General features: G+C 48.0%; 1 protein-coding gene and 1 long non-coding RNA gene across 6 annotated transcripts in view; one reads left to right on the forward strand and one right to left on the reverse strand.

The window, feature by feature from the left end:
- Positions 1-22,860, reverse strand: part of RNF157 (ring finger protein 157) — a 79,390-nt gene extending 56,530 nt beyond the window's left edge. For all 5 annotated transcript variants that reach the window (XR_012154781.1, XR_012154782.1, XR_012154783.1 and 2 more), the window contains exons 1-2: positions 22,339-22,860; positions 8,174-8,292 (exon numbers count right to left, since the gene is read on the reverse strand). Coding sequence is in view for 2 of the 5 variants with exons in the window: in XM_073310595.1 (XP_073166696.1) it covers positions 8,174-8,292; positions 22,339-22,426 (207 nt within the window). In the remaining 3 variants the exon portion in view is untranslated. The remainder of the gene's footprint in view (positions 1-8,173; positions 8,293-22,338) is intronic.
- LOC140897680 (uncharacterized) lies at positions 22,211-25,614 on the forward strand. The gene is made up of 3 exons (XR_012154784.1): positions 22,211-22,293; positions 23,631-23,769; positions 25,398-25,614. It is a non-coding gene; the product is annotated as an uncharacterized lncRNA (long non-coding RNA).
- The last annotated feature ends 1,348 nt before the right edge of the window (positions 25,615-26,962 follow it).

Below are 26,962 nucleotides of genomic sequence, written 5' to 3' on the forward strand. Positions count from 1 at the left end.
TTTACTCCCTCCATAAGGCACACAAGAAAACCCCCCAGCAACACTGCCCACGATGAATGTCTCCCAAGTCCAGCAGGCTCCCAACAGCGTCTGACATTTAACGCTCTGCTGAGTTCACCGGCAATGCGGCAAACTCCAGCTTCTGAGAGCCTTCGGAGAGGATCCCAGACACTTTGTGGCTGTTCTTTAAATAAATAAATCCAGACACACAGAACCAAAGGAAAGAAGGTGGGCGGGGGGGGGGGGGGGGAGCCAAAGCTTGTCTGGACTAATCTGCATCAAGTTGTCAGGAGGCTTCTTTGTTAGCCTCCTTTCTGCTTCCATGTTAAGGGTGGACTATTTATCCTGTCAGTATTGGAAAGAGCTCATGAGCGCCCTACAGATACTGCTTAACACCTTGGCTTCTGCTGGCACAAACCTGAATCCTAAATCCAGTTCGCATAGGTCGGGATTTAGGTATCAGCCACACCCGCCACAGCGCTGCCAGGACAAGAGGTGGGGAGGTGATGTGTACGGATTTCTACTGTAAACCGGTCCAGGAAAGATATTTGTAAAGCCTTAAGGGGAAGACTGCAGGAATGTACCCCGTGCCCGGCTTTCTTGGGTAGCATGGAGCATGGCCAACGGCAAAATGGCAGGTTTGCTTAATGCTGGTCGACAATATCATTGGGCGCACACCATCGCAGTGAACCGAACAAGCACCAGTCCTCGTGGTCATTGGACGGACTGTGGATTTCATGGACAAAGGAACTCTGCAATGCCGCCCTCATTCATTTCAGGCTCCAGTTCAATAACACCCTCTCTGTTTTTAAAACCATTCCTGGAACTTGCTCAGACCTAGCTGTCTAAGGAGTATCATTGCCCTAACCTCCACGGGCCTCCCAATCACTGACATCCCTGTGAAGTAGGGAAAAATTATTCACCCTATGGTGCAGATCGGGAACTAGGGCACCAGGCAGCTTAAATGACTTGTCCGAGGTCACACTGGAAGTTTGTGGCTGAGACACAGAATCAAACCTAGGGCTCCAAAACCCATCCAGGAGGCCTGCCTCTCACAAGTCTTGCTTCTCTCCCACCACCTAGTCTCACCATGCTCTGGGTCTGCCTACACCACAAAAGCCGTGCATGGGCTAGTCTACCTGTGCTAGCTTGAATCCAGCTAGCGCGAGTAACACGTGCAACGAAGACAGCTCAGCCCAACATAGACCTAGATATGTACTCGCCTTGCCAGTACACGGCTTGCCAGCCTATTCGGAAGCTCACGCTGCGATGGCCGAGTTGCTACTATTACCCAAGCTAGCTGGATTCAAGCTAGCTCAGACAGGCTAGACCCGGCACAGATTTTGCTGTGTAGACAGACTCTCCGTGCAGGAGCCTTCTTCTCTGAATTGCCTGCTACCAGGAAGTGCCTTCCTGTATCGTTCCATCATTTCAAAATCCCATCTCAAAGCATCTCTTTTTCCCCTGCTCCTGCTCAGAGGCTTCAGAGTAGCAGCCGTGTTAGTTTGTATTCGCAAAAAGAAAAGGAGTACTTGTGGCACCTTAGAGACTAACCAATTTATTAGAGCATAAGCTTTCGTGAGCTACAGCTCACTTCATCAGATGCATATCGTGGAAACTGCAGCAGACTTTATATATACACAGAGAATATGAAACAATACCTCCTCCCACCCCACTGTCCTGCTGGTAATAGCTGGATTTGTGCAGGAAATAGCCCAACTTGATTGTCATGCACATTGTGTAAAGAGTTGTCACTTTGGATGGGCTATCACCAGCAGGAGAGTGAATTTGTGTGGGGGGGGTGGAGGGTGAGAAAACCTGGATTTGTGCTGGAAATGGCCCACCTGATGATCACTTTAGATAAGCTATTACCAGCAGGACAGTGGGGTGGGAGGAGGTATTGGTTCATATTCTCTGTGTATATATAAAGTCTGCTGCAGTTTCCACGATATGCATCTGATGAAGTGAGCTGTAGCTCACGAAAGCTTATGCTCTAATAAATTGGTTAGTCTCTAAGATGCCACAAGTACTCCTTTTCTTTTTGCTCAGAGGCTGTAACTATTCATTCAGGAGATCTTTGCAAAGAGTTTGGGGAGACAATATGCTGTATGCTGAGAAAGTCCTACAAAAGAACTCTCTGACCCTAAGAGTGGAAAGAACCAAATTCGCTGACCGAAACACCCCACACAACTCGCGGAAGTTCACCCCTAACGTCAAACTTTGTGACTAGCTTGTAGCTCCAGAATGGGCCACACCAGAACCCCAGCTCCAATCACGTGAACCTTGGAGAAACGCGGCTCTAAAGCACCGCTCTGCAGCTCAGGCCCATCATTAATTAAGAGCAAACTATGTCATTTCTTTAGTTGGAAATGCGACATTAATTCTTTCCAAGCTGTTTGTTTACCCTCTCAGATGCTGTAAAGACTATCTGATGTCAGGGTCCCTGCTACGAGGAAGCATGCATGGTGGGCAGTTTATAGGCTTTTACTGGAATTAGGAGGCTTTCTTGCAATCACTGCTGGAGGGAAAAAAATACCCTGGGATTAAGGCTGAATTTTCATTCTTATGTTGGAGGGAGGGGTTTAGCTGAGGGACTCCCACTGATTTTAATAGACAGCTAAATCCTTGTGCAGCCCTTAACTCCCGTGATGCTGCATTGCACTGGTACCCCAACACCACAAAGTGATGTAGGGCAGCATCACGGGCTTTCCCTCCTCCGACTAGGTTCATTCAGCAAAAAGCAAGCAAAGTCTTTCCAATCCATAATTATTTTGTTAAGTGCTTATATGAAAATAGACAGTACTGTAAGTTTTCTGGGGCTAGGGCTGTCTCTTTGTTCCCTGTTTGTACAGCACCTAGCACAGTGGGGTCCTGGGCCATGATTAGGGCACCTGGGCACTACGATAATACAAATAACAAATAATAGTAATAATTATTATTATAATAATAATACGGCACCCAATGCAAAGAACCCAAATAGCTGACAAACATTTGTAGCTCTAATTGTGAGAGCCATGTAGTCTTTAAATGCGTGTTTATCTTTATAAATGAAAAGCGTCAGTGCTCTTTAAGCAGAATAAAAACCAAGGAATTACTACCCAGCATTCACAAGCAAGCCAACCACAACAAACCAGTCCTGGCAGCCCACTATTCATGAGTTTCTCTTCCACTTACTGAATGCGTAAGCGATGGAACAAAGAAACAAACATCTCAAGGCTCAGGTGCACATTTCATTTCCGTGCATTCAAAACAGTAAGAAAGAAGAAACTTTGTGGCTTTATAAATTCTGAATATCATTGTAACGGAAAGCGTCTTAGCACAGCTTCTCCATTCACTCGCACAGAGCGTACTATGCACACGGCACATTGCGGGACTCTTGTGAGCAGCAGGCAACCAGCCCTCCAGCAACTTGGCCATTATGAAGAATAATTTCTGGCATGGACGAATACTGCACACAGCTGTACATGATCCCCACCAAAATATGTGCTCTCCTTTTTACTAAAAAGATATATCTTGCCACCAGAAGCCACTCATCTGCGGAATTAACTAAAATCCACTAACGATTAAAAAATGTAATATTTTAAAGGGGAAGCTGAACTGGGACTCAGGAGATCTAGGTTCAATTCCCAGCCCTGCCACAGAGTCGAAGATCTTGGGAAAGTAACTTGATCTACCCTGTGTCTGAATTCCCTATCTATAAAATGGGGATGATGTTTCTTTCTCCCATGCTTTGTCTGTCTCAGCTGTATGCAGGATCAGACCTTTAGATTGCAAACTCTTCGAGGCAGGGACTATCTTCTCACATGCCCAGCAGCACAATGGGGCCCTGACCTCAGCTGCTATTGTAGTATGAGTAGTGATAATCTTATACATCACTTTCAATGGCCTTAAATAGAATGAGGACAAATAATCAAATGAGAAGCTAACACTTTGGCAGTCTGATGCTAGGATAAAGGTCAGAATATAGCTGCCATTTCTGAGCATGGGGAGGCAGGGCCTTTCAAAGATGGTGAATGGTAAGTTCTATTTTTTTTCCTTAGTTAAACAATGGATAAACTTAACTGTTAGATCATAAAACTCACCAGGCAACATCATCAGATGGTCTGACTTTACCATGCAGGCAAACAGCAGCTGCATTCTCTCCACCGTGGCCTGCAGTAACAGTGCATTGATCATGCTAATAAGTCACCATTTAGGCCCCAGTTCAGCACACCATTTAAGCATGTGCTGCAGTCCACAAATATTCTGCCAGGCCCCAAAGCACATACTTGACTTTAAGCACTCCTGTGCTTGACATTAGGTATGTGCTTAAGAGTTCTTCTGGATCAGGGACAGAGGACTCAGCCCCTTGCAGAATCAAGCCCTAAGCTACCTGCCCCAGGGAGCCAACAGCAACGCTGGGAGCAGATCCCAAATCTCCTGCATACCAGGCTCCCACCCTCACACACAGCCATCCTCTCTCCCTTGCACACCCAGAGCGCAAGAGAGGGAAACCAGGTGTCCATTTCAGCCTAGCTTGCTTGGACAGGTTCTCCTGCATGCTGGGCCTGGCAGACCGCACAGCCTACCCGCAGGTGCAGAGGGGACCCCAGCAGGGGCAGGCTGAAATGCTGGTGTGACATGTAACGCTCATGCTCCAATGCTGGGGGGTGAGGGAAGGCAACTGCACTTCATGTGGACTAAGAGCTCCACGGGAGAAGATAACATGAGCCTCCAGGGAAATCTGACTGAGACCCATGGTCAGCCTAATGCAAGGTCCCTTCTTCTGTTTACCTCCACCCATAGGTGGCGAGTTACATGGGCCCGTGGTGCCCATGCTCCACCAATATGTAGGAACGTGGGTCCAGCTCCACCAATGTTTGGACTTTCAAGGCTTTGGGGAGGCCCATGCTTCAGGGGCATGCGGGGTCCAGGGTGGGCTAGGGGGTTAGTGGGGGGAGCCTGGTGCTGGCAGCTAGTGACTGCTAGCCTCTGTCGCCACTCTCTGTACTACGGCGGCTACCCTGCTATTTATACTTGTGCTAACCCAAGGAGTGCTAGTGTGAATACATGTACACAAGCAGGGGAATCACATCCCCAGTGTGGTGTAGATGTAGCCTTAAGTCTACACCGGTTGAGTTAGACCCCCGCAGCGCAGGTGGGTGGGCTCAACATGAGGAACAATGACATATAATGAAAAATCTCAAGTTTAGGGCAGCTAGGAAAAGAACAGCTTCCACCTTCATCCTGAGCCGCCTGTTTCTGTTGCTGTGTTGCGGTATTTTGCCCTTCAAGCAAACATAGGCCAGGTGGCAAGAGTAAACCGCCAATGATTTGCCAGGGTGGGACGAGTCAGATGTGTGTGTATTGGCATGTAAATGAAGAGCAACATCAGGGACCACCATGGTCTAGCCGGGACCACCGTGATCATCTAGAAAGTCTGGGTTCCTGTGTAACAGAGACCTCAGGACTTCCCTGATGTGATTTCTGTTTGAACTACAGCAGATCTAGTTCATGGTGTCGAGGGCTCAGACCTCCTTAATAAAAATCCAGATTTTATCTGCAAGTCTCTGAGGGAAGTCACAAATAGACAGGAACTGACTTAAATGCAGTATTTCTGGAGGACACAAGCACATTTCTAAATTTACCATGTAGTTATCTGATGTAAATCAGGAGTAAAGCCACCGAAGCCAAAGGAGTTACAGTGGGATAAGTAAAAATCAGAACCACGGACTTAGAAAAAAAGTCCCCCACCTTTTAGGGTTACAGAGACGGAAGGCTGCACGGATAGAATTTATGTGACATGCAGAAACTCATCACGTGTTAAAGGTGGGCAGGAAGTGAAGGCAATTCACACGCAAGAAAGGGGCTAATGGAATCTCTGACCGCAGAACTTTCCACTCCAACTGTTAAAGCAATAACGGTCATGTCAAAGCAACAGGACACAACAGGGGTAACTCACATTAATATTATAACCTGAAATTAACACACCCCTACAATAAGAGTCAATATGGTAGAATGTGGTTAAATTTCTTCCATTTCAGCCACATAGTTGGAAAATATTTCTCTCTCATTTCCAAGACAATTTCAGAAGTTAAAAAGTTATAAAATTATTTGTTTTTCAGCAATTACAAAGCAATGTTCTCATATAAAATAATCCTTTTGCTTTACCCTTGCCAAGCCTAATTTAAACATGCGGGTTGAAGGTGGTGCTTTATGTGCCAGCCCACCCATACTTTGGTATATCTACAGGAGGAAAACAAAGGGAACATAGAAAGGCAACAGTTTGTCAGTCAATCTGCAATCAGATTTTCACAGGCCGAGTTTTCTAAGTGTCTGTGCAAATGATAAAATTTGCACGCAAGGCCAATTACCACGAGCAATTCAAGTGGAAAACAGCAGCTGGGTTGTGGGTGTGGTCTCTAACCTCAGTATTTATATTCAACACCTGTGTGAGTAGTTTTCAACCTTTCCCCATGCTACCACCCCCTTTGCCAGGACCCCTCTCCCTGTTAACAGTACGGGAAGAGCAGGGTGGTTATGAGCCAAGTTAAGAACAAAAAGAAAAGGAGTACTTGTGGCACTTTAGAGACTAACCAATTTATTTGAGCATAAGCTTTCTTGAGCTACAGCTCACTTCATCGGATGCATTCAGTGGAAAATACAGTGGGGAGATGTATATACATAGAGAACATGAAACAATGGGTGTTACCATACACACTGTAACCAGAGTGATCACTTAAGGTGAGCTATTATCAGCAGGAGAGCTGGGGGAGGGGGTGACCTTTTGTAGTGATAATCAAGGTGGGCCATTTCGAGCAGTTGACAAGAACATCTGAGGAACAGTGGGGGGTGGGGGTGGGGATAAACATGGGGAGTTAAGAACCTTTGACTTAGGTAAATAGGGCTGATTAAGCTGTAAGAATCAGTGTCTTTGCTGCCACTGAAGAATGGTGTTACCAGCAAAAGATGCTGGGTGACAACAATCAGACTCTTGCCATTGGGAAAGAGTGTCTGCTTTACACACACTTCTGGGGGTGGAGAGAGATTCGGCATGCACCCCTATATCCTTCACCCAACACACTGGGAGCCTGATTTTTGAATACAAGGGCCTGAGAGAACATCACAAATCCAGCATCTGCACATGGGTACTCACAGGACATACCATCCCAGAAAATGCACGAATCCAGGTGGCGACCTGTCAAGAGTCCTGAGATATGTAATCTCGCTGGCCTAGTTAGGGCCCAGTGTTTGGAAATGGAGCCTCCCGGGTGCAGAGTGCAGGCCTCAGCAGGGGTGGCCTGTGCCCGTCAGCCCAGCTCTTGGACAAACCAAAGAATGCTGACTGGCTGAGTCTGGCCCTCGTCACATGCGCCAGGAGGGGAATTAAAGACAAGCCAATGGAAGTTATGGGAGGCGGAGCAGATGCATGCACCAGCCTTTCCTGCCTTTGATTCCTGGGCTCAAACACAAGCTCACATCACAAGGGAGCGTGAGCTGGGTAGTCTCTGACCCACCGCCTCATTTGCATGCATCCCAGCTCAGCGCCCTGGCAGTGTGTGTTCTCAAGAGAGCCAGCAATGGTTTTCCACTGAATGCATCCGATGAAGTGAGCTGTAGCTTATGCTTAAATAAATTGGTTAGCCTCTAAGGTGCCACAAGTACTCCTTTTCTTTTAGCAATGATTGGGCAAGGACATTGAATACCAGCTTTAAGCTGCACTGGAATGGCTGCCTTGAGAAGCTCGTCGATGGCCTGCCCGCACCGGTGCTATCGGCATCTCCATTTTGTGAGTACTAGAGTCACCCACCAATTTAGAAGGCAAAATCCTGGGCCTGTTGAAATTAGTGGGATCTCACCCAGAGAGCAGAGCATCCGTTAGACATCTTCTAGTTGTAGGGATGGGCCTGAAACCACCCAACTTGGAAGAAGTTCAGATCTGCATCTAAAATTCATGGCTGTCCCTTGCATGCTGCTCTCTGTAATGGGCTAATCCAAACACCCCCACAAACTTTGGGAAGCTTGTATCCAGGGATCTGAGTTTTGTAGCTCGGACCCAGATACCATGGTGATAGGCGTGGGATAAGAACCCAAACATAACAGATTTCTCTGTCCAATAGCAATTCAAGCCCTATGTCTCACAATGTCAGATTCCTCCCTAACTGCAAACCCAGCTGAATGAATTTCACTTTACCACTACAGGTCGGTTTCCCAGGAAGTTCAGGTCGCTGTTCTCTCCAAAGAGGTAGCCCTCCGGGTGCGTGGAGTCGAACTTCTCACCTCCCATGATGAAATGGCTGGCAAAGTAGCTCCCTAAAAAGGGACAGAAGAAACAGAGGCTATCAAATGCACTGAATAGAGCTGGAAAGTGAATTCAATAAACTGCTAAGCAATTAAATGGTCCCAGCGATTTCCAGCTCAGTCATGCTGCCACTTGGGGCAATGACGCATTCTGTGGGCAGAATGGCAGTGGAGTCGCTGCTGAAATTAATCACGTTTAGTCAATGCGCTCAGATTTTGCTTTATCTGGGGAAGCGCTTCACTTCAATCCCCTGGGGCTGAAGCCACCAAAACCAGCTGTAACTGACATGAGACCTGTTCAAAACTGTGACATTGTGGAGGGATGATCCAAGGTCTCAAGAACTAGGAGCCCTATTCTTCATGCTGACTGAGTAACTAAGACAGTCCTTCTGCTTGGAATTAGCACCACTGTCCACATTAACTGTCTAGTCTGAAAGGGAAACTCCTGGGAGTTGTTCTGTTCCCGTATTTTGGTGATTAGACAGAGACAGGGAAGAGAGGACATCTTAAGGCAGCTTTTAAGAGACACCTGTCCTGATGTCAGCAGCTCCTCTTACCTAGCTCAGAGGAGGGGACCATTTTAATGACACGTCCCCAAAAGGACCTGTCAGTAAGTAGTGCTCCTGTCCTACTTGGAACAAAACTGCACAGAGTCATCCTGGAGTCTGGTTTGTTAACCACGACACTTCCAAAATAACCCTATGAAAACCCCAGCCTCAGTCTTCCCTCCACGCGCGGCTGCTCCTAGGGGTCTTTCCATCATGACCAGTGCACTCCACACCTCTGCGTGCCCGTGCTCTCTCTGATGGGATGCCTACCCTACCATTGCCACCTCCCTTGCTCCTTTGCCAGGGATATCAGCTAGCTACCCACAGGAGTCAGTGAAACCTACTAAATGGCTTTCCCAGCAGGATCACCAATCAGGTAAGGAGGTGGGTTATTTCCAGCAGACACTGACAGCCTGGATGGGCCTCCTTAAACTGCTCACAGTCAGACTGAAATGATAGCCTTCCTCACTGGAAATCAGACAGTTTCCAAGTTGCTACGAAGCGTGGAAGGGTCATTTCAACAGAGCAACCCCCTCCTCCCCACTCCCTGGTGTTTTTAAGCGATAGAAGTGACTTTGCCATCTCTTGGAAGTGGATCTACAATGCCACTCCCTTCGGCTTTGTTTAATCCAAATTTATTTATTTAAATTGCAGTAAGGGAAACTGGACAAACAGAAGACAGAAAAAAAATCATCAGAATTTGAAAATCTAGAACCGTGTCCATTACGTGCCCGTGAAATAAAGCATCAGTAGGGGTTGAATCAGATACTCTGCAAATAAATTAACCCTGTCCCACAGGCCAGCACAAGGCATAGGTGTCACTTAGCCCCGTGGACTTGCTTAGACCTTGGGTTTTCCCCCTGAAAAGGGGACCCAGTTCAGCCCCGGGAGTTCCATTCTGGTAGCAGTCATTATTACATCATATGAAAGAGAGAACTCCACATTTAAGGCCCTCTCATGGCAAACCTGTTCCCTTTGGTCCCATTTACTTCCTCAGAGCAGCATTATGGCAGCTTCCGGTCCAATTGTTAGCCTGATTATAAAGTGCATCTCTGGTCTAGTTGGTTGGGTCTCTTTGCAACTGGTTAGAGTGATTGTATTACACAGTAGCTCTCTTTTATCAAGAAAAACCTCTCTGCAGGTCAGACTTTGAGATCGTCAAGCAGATTTTACTGAGGGTAACATTTTCAAGTGCACAGAAGTGATAGAAGAGCCCAAGTTTGTTTCTCAGGCAAATTCCCAATGGAGACAATGAGAATCTGCTTGCAAAAGGATTTAGGCATGTTGGCCAAATCTTGAGGTCAGTTTTCATCAGTACAGGGACCTTAGTGAAAAGTACAATTAAGGTTTACCTCTAATTATGACCTATGTCTAGCACATTCTTCCTTCAGCACCTGCACACGGCCTGTTAATGGACACTATCTACTTGCCCCTGGAGAGAGCAGATCCCCAACATGAGTTAATGCACCACATACATTTCCCAGACCTCTGACACCTGCCCCTTCGCCCTCTAAACAATTCACAGATTTCACAGTAAAAGGTCAAACCAACTTTTAACAAGCTAGCCTTAATCCCAGCCATGCCAGCAGAATGGATAGCCTCTGACTTGCAAGAGATAAAAGAGGGAGGATTGTTCTCCAATGATTCTTCAGTTTCACAAATGCAGGGAGAGCAGATAAACCTTGGGGATTAGAAACAGAGGTATTAATCCTTGTAATAGACTGGATTTAATTTCTAGGGTTGCTGGAGAATACGGCTGCGGCAGCCCCTCTTCCTCCACCCCTCGCCCCCATCACCCAGTCACTGTCATGCCAGAATGCAGGGATGTCTCCAAAAGCCCCAGGAATGGAGGAAATGGGAGTAGCTAGAGGTCAGAAGCTGAGTCAGTCTAGCTCTGTGGCTGAGCCAGTAAATACTGCTGGAGTAGGGAAATACTGACACACACTACAAAACACTGGGCCCATTTCTGCTCTCACTGACTCCGTGTAAATCAGGAACGATTCTGGTGTAGCCAATGGAGTTAAAAACTGGCGTGGGACCAGACTCAGACCCTGTGTGTCTCAATATATCTGTTCAGTTCAAACAGTGACTGCCTACAACTCCCAGCTTTACACTGGCATGTCTCTGCAGCTCCTAGGGGGAGGGGTGGCCAGGGGGGCTGTGCGTGCTGCTTGCGCCCACAGGCACCACCCCCGCAGCTCCCATTGGCTGTGGTTTCCGGCCAATGGGAACTGCGCCTATGGAGCTGGGTTAGGGTTAGGGGACATGCCAGTCGGAGCCGGGTAGGGATCCTGCCAGCCCCACCAATCCCCTCTCACCCAGCACCAGCAGGGGTCCCGGGCCGCACACCACCACCCACCTCCCCTCCCCTGCAGGGATCCTGGGCAACCCCCCCAGCACCCCTGGACCACCCCTCCGCCCCCATAGCACCCATGGCCCCCCAGCCCAAATTTCAGTTAGGGGTATATAGTAAAAGTCACGGACAGGTCACGGGCCCGTGAATTTTTGTTTACTGCCCATGATCTGTCCGTGACTTTTACTAAAAATCCCCGTGACTAAAATGTAGCCTTACTTATAAACACTTTGGTGCAAGGACTGGTTCTCACTGTTGATGCAATGGGGCCACACCTGAAACTGGCCCCTTTAGGCACTACCATATTACAAATAATAATACAGCTGTTTAATTAACCTTAATTTTCATGTTCTGTCATTTGAGTGCTTTGCACCCTTTGGCACCCGTGGACCCCATGCAGATACAGGGGTCTACCTATGCTGGATCAGGGCCTTCCGGGGGGTAGGAGGGTGTGAGGTGACATTTGACCTGATTCCAAGCAGCAGCTAAAAGTTACATTGTGAAATACAAAAGAAGAAAACCACCAGACACCTAAGCAGGTACAATGACGTAGCTCACAGCTGAGGAAGGCTCGACGATCAATTATTGATGCCTGCTGCTTTCTGGCCCCATTTTCCACGTGCATAATTTATAGGTAAGATAGTTTCACAGAGAGAAAGCAGCCATCTGAAAGAACCCAACAGTGAGCTGCCCTCAACCTTTGCTAAAACCGATATGGGCACATGTGTGAGGAGGAGGAGAGGCGAGGACATACATCACATGGTTTCACTTGGACAGATGAAGTGACTTGGGCAGAAGAGTAAATCACAGAAGTGCACATTAAACCTTATAAGGGGAGTTTCCGAGGCCCCTAAAAAAGTTTAAAAGGGGGCAGCTTGCAGTAAGCAGCAGTGCCATTTATTGCCTCTGCTCAACAATCCTGGAGCCCTGGGTTCAAATCCTGATCTAGCACCAAGATCCATTTCCCACTACGCTCAGGGGAAAGGCCCCCGCTGGACTGGGCACTTAGACCACAAGGAGAACGATGGTCTCCAGTTAGTTCTCAGTGAGCATGCTCCCCAGACAGGCGGTAGCGGGCTCTCTGCAGGGCAGTGGCTGCAGATCAGAAGGGAAGGGTCTCTTACCGGTGTCTGGCACTTGATAGAGAGCACATGCAGAGCCGCCTGAGGAAGCTGGCACGGCATCCACCTCGACAATGCCTGGTTCTAGGTCGGGCCCGGCAGCCTCTCGCTTTCCTGAGTGACTGAAGTTCAGGGTGAAGGTCAAAAGAAGTGGAAGGCCAGGGCCCAAAGCAGGCAAGGGAGAGCAAAAGCTAGCGTAGATGGGGCAAACTCACAGGGAAACCCCTCTGCAGGACTGGGGCTCTGAGGCAGGGGAAGCAGGGGGAAGCCACTTTACGTGGCTTGCTCTCATCAGAACCCAGGGGAGCTCAACACCACAGTCAGTGCAACAAGCGCTGGCTCCTACTCCCCCTGTGCACAGGGGCGGGCAGGGGAGTCAACGGCTGCATTTCTCCCAAGGGAGCAATGATGCTGGAAAAGCTCCCTATGCAGGCTTGGACCTTCTTTTGCCTGGGATCAGAGGGACTTGGAGACTTTCCCGCCTGCCTCCTCTGTGGCTGGCCCAACCCCTCCACCTTTCGCATTAGTCCGAACGAACCCCATCTGTTGAGATAAAGGGTTGTCTTGTGGCCGCTGGTACTCAGCAGCTCTGGGGTGTTTCCAGATCCACCAGATGCCCTGCGTGACCTGGTGCAAACCAAATGATCTCCCTGGGCCTCAGTTCCTCATCTGTGAAATGGGGATATGGTATGTGGTATCACTCACCCCCTGGTGAGCCATTGGGGCTGCTTCTTCTCACATTCACGCTGCATTCCCTCTTCCCTTCATAAACACCGCCTTCCTTTTAGATGCAGACTCAGTGCTTGCGAGAGGGGAAATGTTGCCTATTAAGGGTGCCCAAGGAAGGTGTTTCATTTTCTCAGGTTTCTGGGTGCGGGCTTGAGCGGCTTTTGTTTTGTAATCTGAAGAGGAACCCCTAAATAGCGAACCAGGCCCTTGTTGCTGCTGACACCACCTGGCGGAGCGGTTACACACCTTTTGTCTCTCTTATCTAGTTAGACTGTAAGCGCTACTGGGCAAGGACTGTCCCTTACTGTGGACTTGTACAGCACCTAACACAACAAGGCCCTGGTCTCAGCTGTGGCGTCTAGGTGCTACTGCAATACCAATAAATAGCAACACCACTCAGTCAGCTGAACCTTGGGGTTTGCTAGCCTCCTGCCCCCAGCTCATAGGTTTAAGGGGTATGTAAGAGAAGGGGTTGAGGGGAAGAGTTGCCTAGTGATTTTGGTGCTAGCCTGGGACTCAGGAGACCCAGGTTCAAGTCCCATCTCTGTCACAGACTTCCTGTGTGACTTTGTGCACTTAGTCTCTCCGTGCCTCGATTTCCCAACTATAAAATGCAGATAACAGCGTTGACCTACCCCACATGGGTGTGGTGAGGATAACTACACCATATGCTGTGGTAGTGGGGGGTATATGACAGATTTCATTATGCTCAAAATTGAGTGAAAATATCCCTCCTTTTACCATCACTAATACAGGATCACTTTGGCACACAAGAAGTCAGGATATGGAAAGTAAGTTGGCAAATGGAATAAGAAAAAGCATTAAAGGGAAAAATAAATAAATAAAAGCATTTCCAAGACTTGTTTGTTTTCTGTTATCAGGGAAAAAGATCTAGAAACAACTCCTTACTGGAGGGAAAATGTCTATCTTCCACGCCAGCTACCATGAAATCATGTGGACACAAGCAACTAAAGCTCTGGATCAATGCGTGCCTTTGGATTTTTCTCCAAGTTACCTGGATAACAGCAAGATGTCTTGGCCCCTAGCTATGCTTGAGCCCTCTTTTCAATATCAAAACTCTGCTTATAAAGCCTTATAAATTTTCCATATGCCCAGCAGAACGGCCATCAGTCATGGCAGAGGAGATTAAAGACAGAAGTGGTAAGTTGATGGTTTTGTCTCATCCACATGAAAGAGGAGAAGGAGTAATCAAATGGGCTGTGCTGGTCCAATGCTCTCCTCCCAATTAGGTGCAAAAGGGGGAAGAGTGAGCTGTAGCTCACGAAAGCTGATGCTCAGATAAATTGGTTAGTCTCTAAGGTGCCACAAGCACTCCTTTTCTTTTAACAGATCCATTGTTGCATGGAGTTTGCTGTCTCTGTGTAGAAGGGCTCCCGATCAGCCTGCAGTGAGCGCAAAGTGAATGGCTCCAGCAGGATCAGAGGTTAGTTTGTTATATGCTGCAGTTCCATGTCAACTATGACACCGGACTCCCGAAACACTGACTGTTTCCATCATGCTGCTGCCTTCATCGCCAGTTTATGGTTTGCAGTCTTAATACTTTGCTTCCCTTCCTCCCTGAAGTCACTCACACAGGCATGCACCTAGGCCATGAGCAACAAGACTAGAGATTATTCTACGCTGACCCCAGGTGCAGGAAAACTTGCAAACCAGGCTACCCTGCCCCACCTCCGGTGAAGAACTTGCTTTGAACATTCTCCCAGAGATCAACCCTTGAGCGAAACACTTTAACTGCCTGGGCACTGCTGGGAAGGGAGGGGAGGAGGGGTTTGAACTCCCCTCTGTCAAGCAACAAGCTTCCTATTATTGGTTAATTATAATTCTTTAACTGACACCTGCCTCAAGAGGATTAAAAGCCTGTCAAGGACGGTTAAATGGTTGAGGGAGAGCCAGGCTCTAATGAGATTTAAAACTTCTGAGACCTCAAGGAACAAATAAAGAATACAGTATAAGCGAACTGCACTATTTTAAAAAAGCGACAGAAGTTTGAACAAGGCATCATGATGTCACCTGTACATTCAGACAAGCCTCGTGTATCAGCATCCCCCCTGCCAACATATTCATGTAAGAGAAGTCACAGATGTACACAAAAAGGAAAGGAGGATGTGTGGCACCTTAGAGACGAACAAATTTATTTGAGCATAAGCTTTCGTGAGCTACAGCTCACTTCATCGGATGCTCACAAAAGCTTATGCTCAAATAAATTTGTTCGTCTCTAAGGTGCCACAAGTACTCCTTTTCTTTTTGCGAATACAGCCTAACACGGCTGCTACTCTGAAACCTGTCAAGATGTACACAATGCATATTTGATCCTAAGGATGCTACTGGGCTCCTTTTTTTGTGTGTGTGCCGAATACCCAGCAGGTGAATTGCTCTAGAGAAGGAATCTTGGGTTTGTCCTGTTCCAGGAAAAGATCTAATTAGGGTTCCCCCTGCAATACTGTATACTCAGAGACAAAGAACTCCGCCATGGAGTACTGACAAGCGCAAGGCTAGGAAGCTGGCAAGCAGCAGACAGCTTTTCCCAGTTACCGCACATCACAGTGTGATGCAAGGCAAATGCGCTAATGGCAGCTGGGCTAATCAACTTAGGTGCATAAATAAAGCTCTCTTGCAAGTGTCCAATCGCTGTGGGTCTGTTTCCATTTTGCTGATCATGAAGAATTTGCTCGGGAGGAGGGGGTGGGTGGAGAAAGATAATGCCCCGTCCGGCTCTATAGAAAACATTGCAGTTTAAACAGGAGTCAATTGACACCCTACACAGACAGCTCCCTCATCAAGTGGGCTGATGGGCATTGTACATCTTGAGAAGCCCTATGCACATAAAGCAATTGAAGCCAGTTTTGCAGGTTTTCTAGAATCTATAGCTGACAATCATCTGAGACTGCAGCTTTGCATTTAATTTCAGCTCCAAATCTGCTATACCACATTTCTTGCAATACACACCATTCATTACACTTCATACTCAGGATTACACATTAGTTACATCCCATCCCTTAGGAACAAAGGGCTGAAACCACTTTACAGTTGAAAGGTGCACCACAGGGCAGTGTTACAGGGCGGATGAGAGGGTGACAATTTTTACAAAGGGGTTTGAAATTAAAAGAACAATGAAAATGGGTGGATGTGTTGGGGGGGGGGGCAGATTCATACTTTGTCTTGAAGCACTTAGCACACTGTTGGTGACGCATAAATAATCATATTGGGACTCCAAACACAACTGGGTTGGGCTAGTGCATTACAGCCCTAAAGGGAAACTGATTAAAAAAAAAAAGAGAGAGAGATGAAACTGACCAGGCTACTGCCACTGTCCAACCTGATCTAAGTGGAGCAAACAGCATAAATGGGGATATGTCAATTACTTTTTTTCATGCTGATTGGATCATCTAAGATGTTACTAATAACACACATAAGGGATTCTTCTCTAAACGTACAGTGAAGCCTCTGCTTCTAGCCACCTGCTCTCCACACCTGTGTTAACGATTCGGTTTGCAAAATCTCAGTCCCTGTGAAATTTCCCAGCAAGAATAAATGTAGCAGGAAACCCCCAGCAGCCACCTGCAAACCCCTCCCTCCCCCAACACACCTGCATAAATTGTTTGTAATCAACCTGTGCCGATGACTGCTGTTTTTCCTGTAGAGAAGAACGTCAGCAGTGTTTTAACTGCAAACTTAGGGCAAGATCATGCCCAACCCTGTGCAGGCATGCAAGGAAAAGGGGGAGGGGGAGGAGTTCAGACACTAGGATCCACCCCACCTTTTGTCTGGGCAGAAACCAGAAGCGCACCTGATGCACTCCACTGTAAGGTGCAGTGGATGCAGAGGATTTTGGAAGCATCATCTCTTTCTCAAGAGCTGCCTCGGGCCTGATGCACATCTGCATTTCCTACTGTGGGAAGTGGTTCCAAGCCACCCCCGTACCCCATTGTGTTCTGGCTCATTTAGATCAGTGCAATAAGCCAGAGAGAAGACCTCAAGAAAAAGCACAGGGAGGACAAAGCTGGAACAGGAGACCACTGTCTGGACTGTCTTTTTTTAAACAAACGAAAAATAGGCAGCCATAAGCCAAAAACTGTGGAGTCCTTGAGTCCCTGCAGCGGCCTCTGATACAAACAGCGGAGCTTGTTCGTATTATTTGTATTCCAGTAGCACCTAAGGACTACAACCAAGTATAGGGCCCCATGGTGCTGTGCCAATGCAGGGGAGACAGTTACTGCCCCGAAATCTCCCCTCTAGCCGGTGGGTGGGAGGCAAAGCAAAGGCACAGCAGGGGTACGTGACTTGGCCAAGGCCACACAGAAGGGCACTGGCAAAGGGAGATGTCGAGCACAGGCATCCCAGCTCCTAACCTAATCCCCTGGATCATCCCACGACCCTTCCTCTTCTTTTGACTGTCACCTGGATGGACTGCTCAATTCCAACAGCGCGCCAGCATGACTCAGCACCTTAACCGTGGGATCAAACCCCAGTATTTTGTTTGCACGTCACCAGTTGATTAGATCCCTCACTGCTCGTCATGGCAGAGCCACCCGTACGCTCAGAGCACCTAAGATTCAGTCTGTGCATTTCAATAAAACCACCTCTGTATACCATAGTAGGCTGGACACTGGGTGGGGGAAATCAGCTTGTAAAGATAAACAAGCCTCCTTGACAAATAGTTTCTGAGGCAGATTCCATTATGGAGAAGGCCTAGTGTGACAGTGAGCACCCAATTATCAGACCCAATGGGGACTCGGATCGCTGCACTGCTGCGATTTCACAGCTTTCACAGATTTTAAGGCCAGAAGGGTTCATTAGGATCATCTAGTCTGAGCTCCTACATAACGCAGACCAGAGAGTCTCACCCAGCGATTCCTGCCTCAGGAGTACATCGACACCGCGTCAGCTGACTTGAGCCAGCCAAGGATCTTTCAGTGCAGTGTAGACATACCCTAATAGTCCAACGACCTGAGGCTGAACTACACAGCCATTAGAAAGACATCCAGACTTGATTTAAAGACTCCAGGTGATTGGGGCATTTGCCACAACCCTTGGTGATCTGTTCCAACAGTTAGTTACTCTCACTGTTAAACATCTGCCTCTTGTTTCCAGTTGGGTAAACTGGGGGTCTGGGTACACTTATCCCAGCACATACAATCTTCAAATTGGCTTCCACATCACTACATCCCCTAAGGAGCTGCTACACAGGAGACTTATGAACGGATGCTTTGGAGGTGCTCCCCCTGTTTGTCTATGGGGCAGAGGGGAATGAGAAGAACCAGGCGCAGTGTCCACAGTTATACCTGTCCAGCGACTCTAAACATCTCACGGGAGTGATGGAAGAGTAGCTACAGCCACCCTTCCAGCCCACAGAGCACGGGGAAGGAGCTACAGAACCGCAATCTAGCGCTGGTGCATCGCCCCGCCCCGAGCCTCCTGCACGCTTCACCCACCGTAGAGCTCGAGTAGTGAGTTGAAGTAAATTTCACCCTTAAACCTGGGGCGCAAGCTGAGTTACTTGCACCTTTCAGCCAGTAGAAAGGAAACTAGATGTAACTAGGGAGCAGAGAAAGGGAGTCACCTTTTTCCCACACAATGAATAATAGTGCATTTCAATTCTTCACATAACCACCCCGACCCAGCTTAATGAGAAGCAAGAGGACATGGCCAGATTTCATTAATATGGCTGCATGTGTCTGACAACTTGCACGCATGAGTAAAGTGCCCGAGTCAGCAGAACCATGACTTTGGCCAAAGCAGCGTCTCAGACTTTCAACAGAGAAACAGCTCTGGCTGGGTAGAATAAGACACTTACGCAGTGAGGGAAAGGGCACCTGACAAGCCCCATGCTACAGGCTGATCAGTTAGGCCCGGAACCCCCAAATCTATGAGAAAACAATGGGAGCTGCAAAACCGCCGCACCTCTGAAGCAGGGAACCAAGGACCATGCCTACGTTCTGAGCCCCACCACTCCCACTTTGCTACAGCTATCATGTTCCCCCACCTCCGGAGAAGGTTACGTGTAATTATACACCCAGCTCTCGATTTACATTCCCAACGTTTGCATTTCAGAGACTGTTTACACTTCACACATGCGATGCATGACACTTGTAGAAATCAGCACCGCAAGCATCTCGCCCAGAACTGTTCTAACTCAGCTGTCCTGCAAAACTGAAAGAAAATCCCACTTAAGACCACAAGCAAAACAACTGTAATCTCTCTTGGTCACTAGTCCCCGGTCATCTTAGGTTTGGATGGTTGTATTTGCTCCCAACACAACTTCCGATAAACAACCAACTTAGTGAATTACTACTTCAGTTCCCGGTGCAGCCTCACAACTCTGGACCCGAAACACACTAAAAAGAAAAAAAAAAAATCACATGGGGGAACCCAGACAGTGCTGGGATCTGCCCTAATGCACCACGCTGCACTTGGCCTCGTAACAGAGTGCTCCAGTACCAGATTTGACACAGCCAAGAAAACTCTGTCCCCAAGCAACCGAGCTGAAGATGAGAAAGTCCTTCTCATTCATGCAGAGGTCACTTTATACAGGAGCAGGATAAAGACATATACCCCAACACCGCAGCCTCCAGTCTATTCAGTCCTTGACATTTTGAGTACATCAAATCATGGTACTACTAAACTAACCCATTGCCCTTCCTCAGCATCTTCCATCTGAGGACTGCAAAGCAGCTTACAGACATTGATGAATTATGCCTCTCAAATCCTGGTGAAGTAAGTGGGGGAAGTATTATCACCCTCATTTCACAGGTAGGGAAACTGAGGCTCAGAAAGGTTAAGTGACTTGCCTGGGATGACAGAGCCAGGAATAGATTCCCCGGGGCGGGGCCTCGGAGGAAGGGGCGATATGGGGGGCAGAGTCATGGTTTGGGCACCGGTGCCCCCTCCCCACTTTTAGGAAGCTTCCACCATTCCTGATGGGGATCTGAGGCAGAGAGATTAAATGACTTTCCCAAGGTCACACATGGAGTCTGTGGCAGCACCAGGAGTTAAATCCACATCTCTCAAGTACTCATCCAATACCTTAACTACAAAGCTATCATTCCTCCTCTTCACGGGTTTCCTTCTGAACTTGAGATACCTACTATAAATGTCACTCGTTTCCCGCCCCCCCAAAGATTGTCCATCAGTTCACGATGCAAAGCTTAGTTACAGTTAAGTAAGGCAAAATAAAAGGATGCAACAAAAATGACAGCATTTAAAACGACTCATGGGAAAGTGGAAAGAGAATCATCTCCAGCAGTCCCAGCACACACCAACCTCACAGCATCTACTGCAGTACTCAGGGACTCCGCATAACTTCCCTTGCTGTAAAAACATGCAACTCCTGCGTGTGCATCAAGAGGAGATTAAAAGCAGCAGGAATCACCGGTTTAAAATTATGACCCCACCAGAATACACCTTGTAGCATGACTGGTGGAAAAGAGGTTGTTAAAGGTCAAAAAGAGGTTGTTAAAGGTCAATAACCAGACAGATGTTTCAGCAGACCAGTTCCAGCTGTGCTCGCTATTACAAAGGCAAGCACATATTTTCAGTACGGAAACACAGTTTATGTTAGCGGTAATTCTTTCTAAAAAGGTCCTTGATAGTAATTAGCTAGTAGTTTCTTATAGCACTGAAGACCCTTAACTTTTACCTTAACCTATTAATAATATTCAGTGCCTCAAGGCTCGTTTTGCAAACCAAGTACAAATGCATAGTGGATCAAGACATCTTCAAAATATGCACCCCCTAATGTAACACTTTGCACATCCATATCACCTTCCATCCAAGGATCACAAAACTCTTCGTATTTATTACTGAATTAACCCTCTCATAAGATAGACATTGGCATTCCCATTATACAGGGGGGAAAGGAGGTCAGTCTTTCCTCAAGGTCACTCGCTCTTCCATGAGGAAGAGCCAAGAGCAGATTCCCAAACTGCTGACTCTCAGTACTGTGTGGTTTCATCTAGAGCAGTGCTACTCAAAGGGGTGGTCCGCGGATCGGTGCCAGTCCGCAAGCCATCGGCTGCCAGTCTGCTCGCATCTTGGAAAAAAAAATTGCCAGTCCCCCACATCAGATAGCTTGAGAAGCACTGCGCTAGACCAGGCATCCTGCCTGCATGATCATGTCAGAAGCACAGGTTCAGCAGCTAGGAGAATTGCAAACCACACTCATGAAATCCTCAGGGGAAGGGTTGGTCCCAGATTGATCAACAGGGAACCCGACAGGAGTTTAAACAATGGTTTTAAAAATAACATGCAGCCCTGGTGAGTATCTGTAAAAGCACAAGCCCCCAGTGCTTTGAGTTATATTGTCACCCTGGGAATTATTCTTCAAAACACAAAAGAAAAATGAAGTGGAACATGATACAGCTAAGTTTTTAAAGCCAGACAATTGTTTGCACCTTGTAATGGCAATGTATCAATGCAATCTGCTATTTAAAAGAGAATCATTAAGCTGGCAGACTGGAATTGAACCTGTACTTATTGAAGTTCTTGTCAGAACCCAAAGTTCTTTCCTCGCCATTGAATATTCGTAACCCGTTCTTTTCCGTGCCACACAAATAATGCATAATGCTAGCAAGAACGGCTGATGACACAGCTTTGTGTAACAGGCCAGAATTTTATAACCCCCCACCCAGCGTTTATCCATTTCATTTTTCTAAATGCAAGTAACACACGAGCCAAACATTCCAACCTGTGTGAACAGACATAAGACACCGCACTTACGGTTAATGTGTATTCCATCCATGCACACACAAAGATGGGTATGTAGCAATTCATTGTGGGATGCTGTGGTCCCAATTCAGTTTTTACTAGGGACTTCAAAGGGAATTTTGTCAGACCAAGGACTGAGCAAAACTCAGTTAAGTCTCTGGATTTAGCCCTATAGCTGTAGCCACATTAGATACAATTAATAAAACAAATAGAATAGAAAGTCATTTCTTTACCACTGAGCACAGTGCCATGAATGTCACCAATATAATTCAGGCCCCATGTAAAAATATTGCAGCCTTACAGAGTATCAGCAGGCAAGCAAGGGAAAAGAGGATTTAGGGCAGTCCAGACCTTTGAGAACCTTTGCCTGGAAGCTCATTCTTCCTGAAACAAACTCCACGAAAACCGATCAACTTCAGAAACTACTGCATCGCCTCCCACCCCGCAAAAGGACCGGACCAGCCCTTTTCCCTCGCCACACAGGGTGAAATGATTGCGACACTAGTTGAGGTTGGAGTTACCTCCTGAGCGTGCACAGGTCAGTCACACTGCTTCCCATACCTCCCCGCTCTTTAAGCCTTACCGGATTTCGGAGGATATCTGTAGACGGAATTAGAAGGGATGTCCACCTCTTCCACCCCGGCGTTCTGCCTGCTGGTCAGCGCCCCCATGGCTGCGCCTTGCAGAGGGGATCCAGGGGCTGGGAGGTGCTGCTGGGCTGGGGGGGGGGGAATGCAAGAGCCGGCAATGCAAGCGGGGGAGGAGGAGGGCAGCCTCACAGTGCCCTCAGTCAACCGCACTGGCTGTGCCCCCTGCTCCTTCAGTGGGGCGGCTGCCGCCTTGACTCTCCTGCTGCTGCTGAGCAGGGGACAGGAGCAGCTGCCCTCCCTCCCATCCCTTCCTCGCCGGAGCGGAACGCACGGGCTGGGCTGGGGCTAGCGGGGGCCCCTCCTGGAGCACTGCGGCTCACCAGGGGCGGGGGGTGGTGCCTGCATCGCCAGGGCTGAGGATGCCGCCGCCGCCGCCGCCGCTGGAGGGCCGGGAGGCAGCCCCTGCCCGCAGCAGCATCCTCTCCCCCTGCGCCGGCAGCCGCGCCGAGCCGCTGCACAGGGGCTGGGCGCCGCCTTGACGTTAGGGCGGCTCGCCAGCCAATGGAGGCGGGGAGCCGGCAGCTGTCACCGGCCGGGCCGGGCCGGGCCGGAGCCGCCTGCAGGCAGCTGCACGAGCTCACCCGGCTGCGGCAGCAGCGGCGCCCCAGCTGGGGCAGGGTCTGGGCTCGCGGGGCAGCGCGGCACGGGTGCCCCGGGGCCAGCGGCAGCCCCAGCCCGGGGAGGGAGGAGCAGCCCCTGCTGCTCAGAGCCAGGCCCTGCAGCCTCGAGCTGGACCCAGAAGCCACCTGCCGGAGGTACCTTCTGTGCATGGAGAAGCGGCGGGGCGGGGCGCCTCCCGCTCCGGTATTCCCCAGGCTGGGGCTGCGGCCCCTGCTCGCTCCCCTCCCTCTGCTGGGTGACCAGATGTCCCAAATGTATAGGGACAGTCCCGATATTTGGGGCTTTGTCTTATATAGGCGCCTATTGCCCCCCACCCCCGTCCCGATTTTTCACACTTGCTGTCGGGTCACCCTACCCTCTGCGCAAGGGGCGGGAAGGATTCGCTCGGCAAGTCTGTTAACCCGGTCTGACCTCCTGCCCCTTCAACAACTCCTCCCCCACTCCCCGGAGGGAGTCCCTTAGTGGCACCAAAGGGGCACCCCAGTTGCTTACAGCAACTTCCCTAGCCTGGCTGGGAGCTCACTAGACAGGGGGCTCTTTCCACTGAGGCTAGACTGGTCTTGGAACTCCCTTTAAATGGGCCAAATGTGTCTTTTTTTCGCAGGAAAAAGTTGGGCCCCAGCCCAGCCAGTTGTTCCCCGCCCATGGACTGCACTGGGGATTCACCCGCAGAGCTCAGTGCAGGATCAGGGTCCCAGTACCTTGCTGATTATACTTGAAAACCCAGGCCCAGAGCCACAAAGGTACGTCAGCCCTTAAGTCTGGGCTTTAGGGGCCTACGCCCCAGCTTTGGCCACTGAACTCCCACCAAACCCTGTAGGCGGCTGCACGCGCTCAGCTCCTCAGTACCCTGCATTTCTGCCTGGGGGCCAGTGCACTGCCTCTCTCTAGCATCCAGACACCTGTCTCCACCTAATCCCAGAGCAATTCAAAACCCGGGGGAAGACAAACGCCTAAATCGCACACTGGGTCCAATCCGGTCGGCGTGCTCAGGGGCCGCCTATGGGATCGGAGCCCATTCAAAATCCTGCCAGAAGAGAAGCTGCTGCCACCCACGGTATAACTTCCAGTCCAGTGGTTAAAGCGTTCATCCATGGCAGAGGGGGAGAAAGGATTTGAACAGGGGTCTCCCACCTAAGCTGTCTGACTCCAGGTGGCCAAGCAGGGATAGGCATCTCCCTGCAGCCTGGATTTAGGCGCCTGTTTCCAAGAGCGGGGCAAGGCTTAGAACATACCGCTCTCGTGGGCATCTCCCATGGGGCACTTAGGTGGCTCTTCGCCTAGCGTCCTGGCTTTTGTGGGTCCCATTCTAAGGCGCCTCTCTCCCCATTCATTGTATAAGGAGCCTGGACACCTAACTAAGCTTTGGGGACCGCACCTAAAAGTTAGGCATCATGACGCTTAGTGTTGCAATGCCAAAGTCCCTTCATAGATCCCCCCCCAGAGGCACCGTCTGTTCTGTACAGACATGGTAAACCAGTGGCTCTTTTTTTAAGTGTAGATGTTTTACCTCATTTCCCCACCTACCTCCTTGTTTGCGTTGTACTGTGAAGTGGTTGTCAGGCTCCACCTCAGAAGTGGCTGCATATCATTGGTACTCCCCATATAGCAGCTGAGAGGAAAGATATTATATAAATGTGAAATTATTATTATTTATCCTCAGACACCCTCTTAATGCTTCCTGGAGTTCCCATACATACAAACACACTTTTCTCCAAACTACTTGAGTATCTGCTCCAGAACAAGGTTCCATGGGAATATGATGCCATTTTTAAAATATCATTGTTCTGACCTATTTTCATATATAAATGTTGGAGAACAGAAACTTCTTTAAAAATGCTAGAAATTAATCAATCCTGCAATGCAAGTTAATGGAGGATCACATGAATTTACTTTAAGTTGATATCACAATTGCTACAAATACTAAATCAGAGAGGCATGTATGAAATCAGATAAATGACCACTTTGCGCTAAGATGTGTATTCGGTAATGAATGAAACTTCTAATGGCTTTTCTCTGCTCCATAGGTTCCACATTTCTTTCATTTAGAACTTCCTGTTTCTCTGAAGGATCAGGAAATTAGTGCAAACACCCAAAACTCTAAACATATTAAATGCTGGATGTGTTTCATGTCAAACAATTGCTTTTGATTCTCTATAAAGAATACATGCAGCATTGCCAACTGGAAAATCATGACTCAGGCCCTCAAAAATAATGAGATTTTACAAAGACAATAACTTTGGGTTCCTTTTACTCGCCTTTTGGTTTTTGAACCTTTGGGGTACACTCAGGTCTCATTTTCAAGCTTTTTTTCTGAAGCTCTGGAGGTTAGAAACATACCTTTTTCTTTTCTTTTTTTTTTTAATGGAAGCTGAGAGTCTCACATATTCACATGACTCCAGGAGCCGGAGCTTTAAGAAAAGCACCCCCAAAAAATGAGACTAGCAATCACATCCAAGAGCTGACAACACTGATTCAATGCCTGGCACTGCAGTTCATGCAGATCAGACACTGCCACAAGAATTTTGCTCCCATGCAGATTGCAGGACTGGCCTTTTGAGCACTCTGAATGCATCCGACGAAGAGATCTGTAGCTCACGAAAGCTCATGCTCAAATAAATTTGTTAGTCTCTAAGGTGCCACAAGTACTCCTGTTCTTTTTGTGAATACAGACTAACATGGCTGCTACTCTGAAACCTATATTATTTTAGTTCACTTTATTTATCCCTGCAGCTTGCATGTTCATTTTACAAGCAACAATTTCTCCATTCCACCCACTCCTTTTCCCCCATGTTGACACACTTTCTTACATCTGTGTGCCAAACAGAGCCTTAGGCCCTAATCCTGCAGAAGGTCTGGAGGAGCAGACCCCCTGCACTTGCATGGAGTCCCAATTATGTCAGTGGGGAAATCTGCCCACCCAGACCTTACAGCAGGACTGAAGGCTTGTATTTCACTTTCCAGCAAACCTATGCCTCCTTCTTTTCATATCTGTGGAGCTCCAATATTATTATTTCATGGGCTAGCTATCCTCTCTTTTGATCCCTTTACAAAAACGATAAGAGATGGAGGATGGTATGAAGGTTGCTGAGGATACATTCAGTTACATGGTGTTCAGTGTTTTTGGTGGCTGAACACTATAATTGGTCTTTGTATCACATTTATTCTCTTGACACGCCAAGTAATTGCATTTATATAGAAAATGGTTGGCAAGTATTTCTGGAACAAATACCCATATCTGCACACAAAAAAGCTCATCCTTAAATATTAGTGCAAACAGAAGACTGTCCTGTGAAAGTCTGCAGAAAAGGAGACAGCATGGATGGATCAAATCACAAGTCAGATTTCACATGCATGTTTGAATTCTTTTGCAGCCATTCATCCAGCTCTAGTCTTGATGCTGAGCCCTCACCAAGCAACTATAACCTGGCAGCCAAGGGTAGGTTTGAGCAAATTACAGGTTAAAGGCAAATGTTAAACTTAAGACACATTTTGCATCTGTTTTTTCCAGAATAAAACTTCATAGATTTTAGGGAATAAAAGCAAAACTAAGATTGACAGACAATGTAACATTGGCAATTGACATCATCACTAAAAGAAATGGAAGCGTACGAATTGATAACTGACGGTTTTCTTTTCTGTGTACCACACCTTTAAGGTTAACCAATTTATTTGAGCATAAGCTTTCGTGAGCTACAGCTCACTTCATCAGATGCATACTGTGGAAAGTGTAGAAGATCTTTTTATATACACACAAAGCATGAAAAAACACCTCCCCCCACCCCACTCTCCTGCTATATAATTATCATACACATTGTAAGGAGAGTGATCACTTTAGATAAGCTATTACCAGCAGGAGAGTGGGGTGGGGGGAGGTGTTTTTTCATGCTTTGTGTGTATATAAAAAGATCTTCTACACTTTCCACAGTATGCGTC

This window comes from Lepidochelys kempii, chromosome 14 (genome assembly GCF_965140265.1).
Source record: "Lepidochelys kempii isolate rLepKem1 chromosome 14, rLepKem1.hap2, whole genome shotgun sequence".
In the NCBI taxonomy this organism is placed as follows: domain Eukaryota; kingdom Metazoa; phylum Chordata; order Testudines; family Cheloniidae; genus Lepidochelys; species Lepidochelys kempii.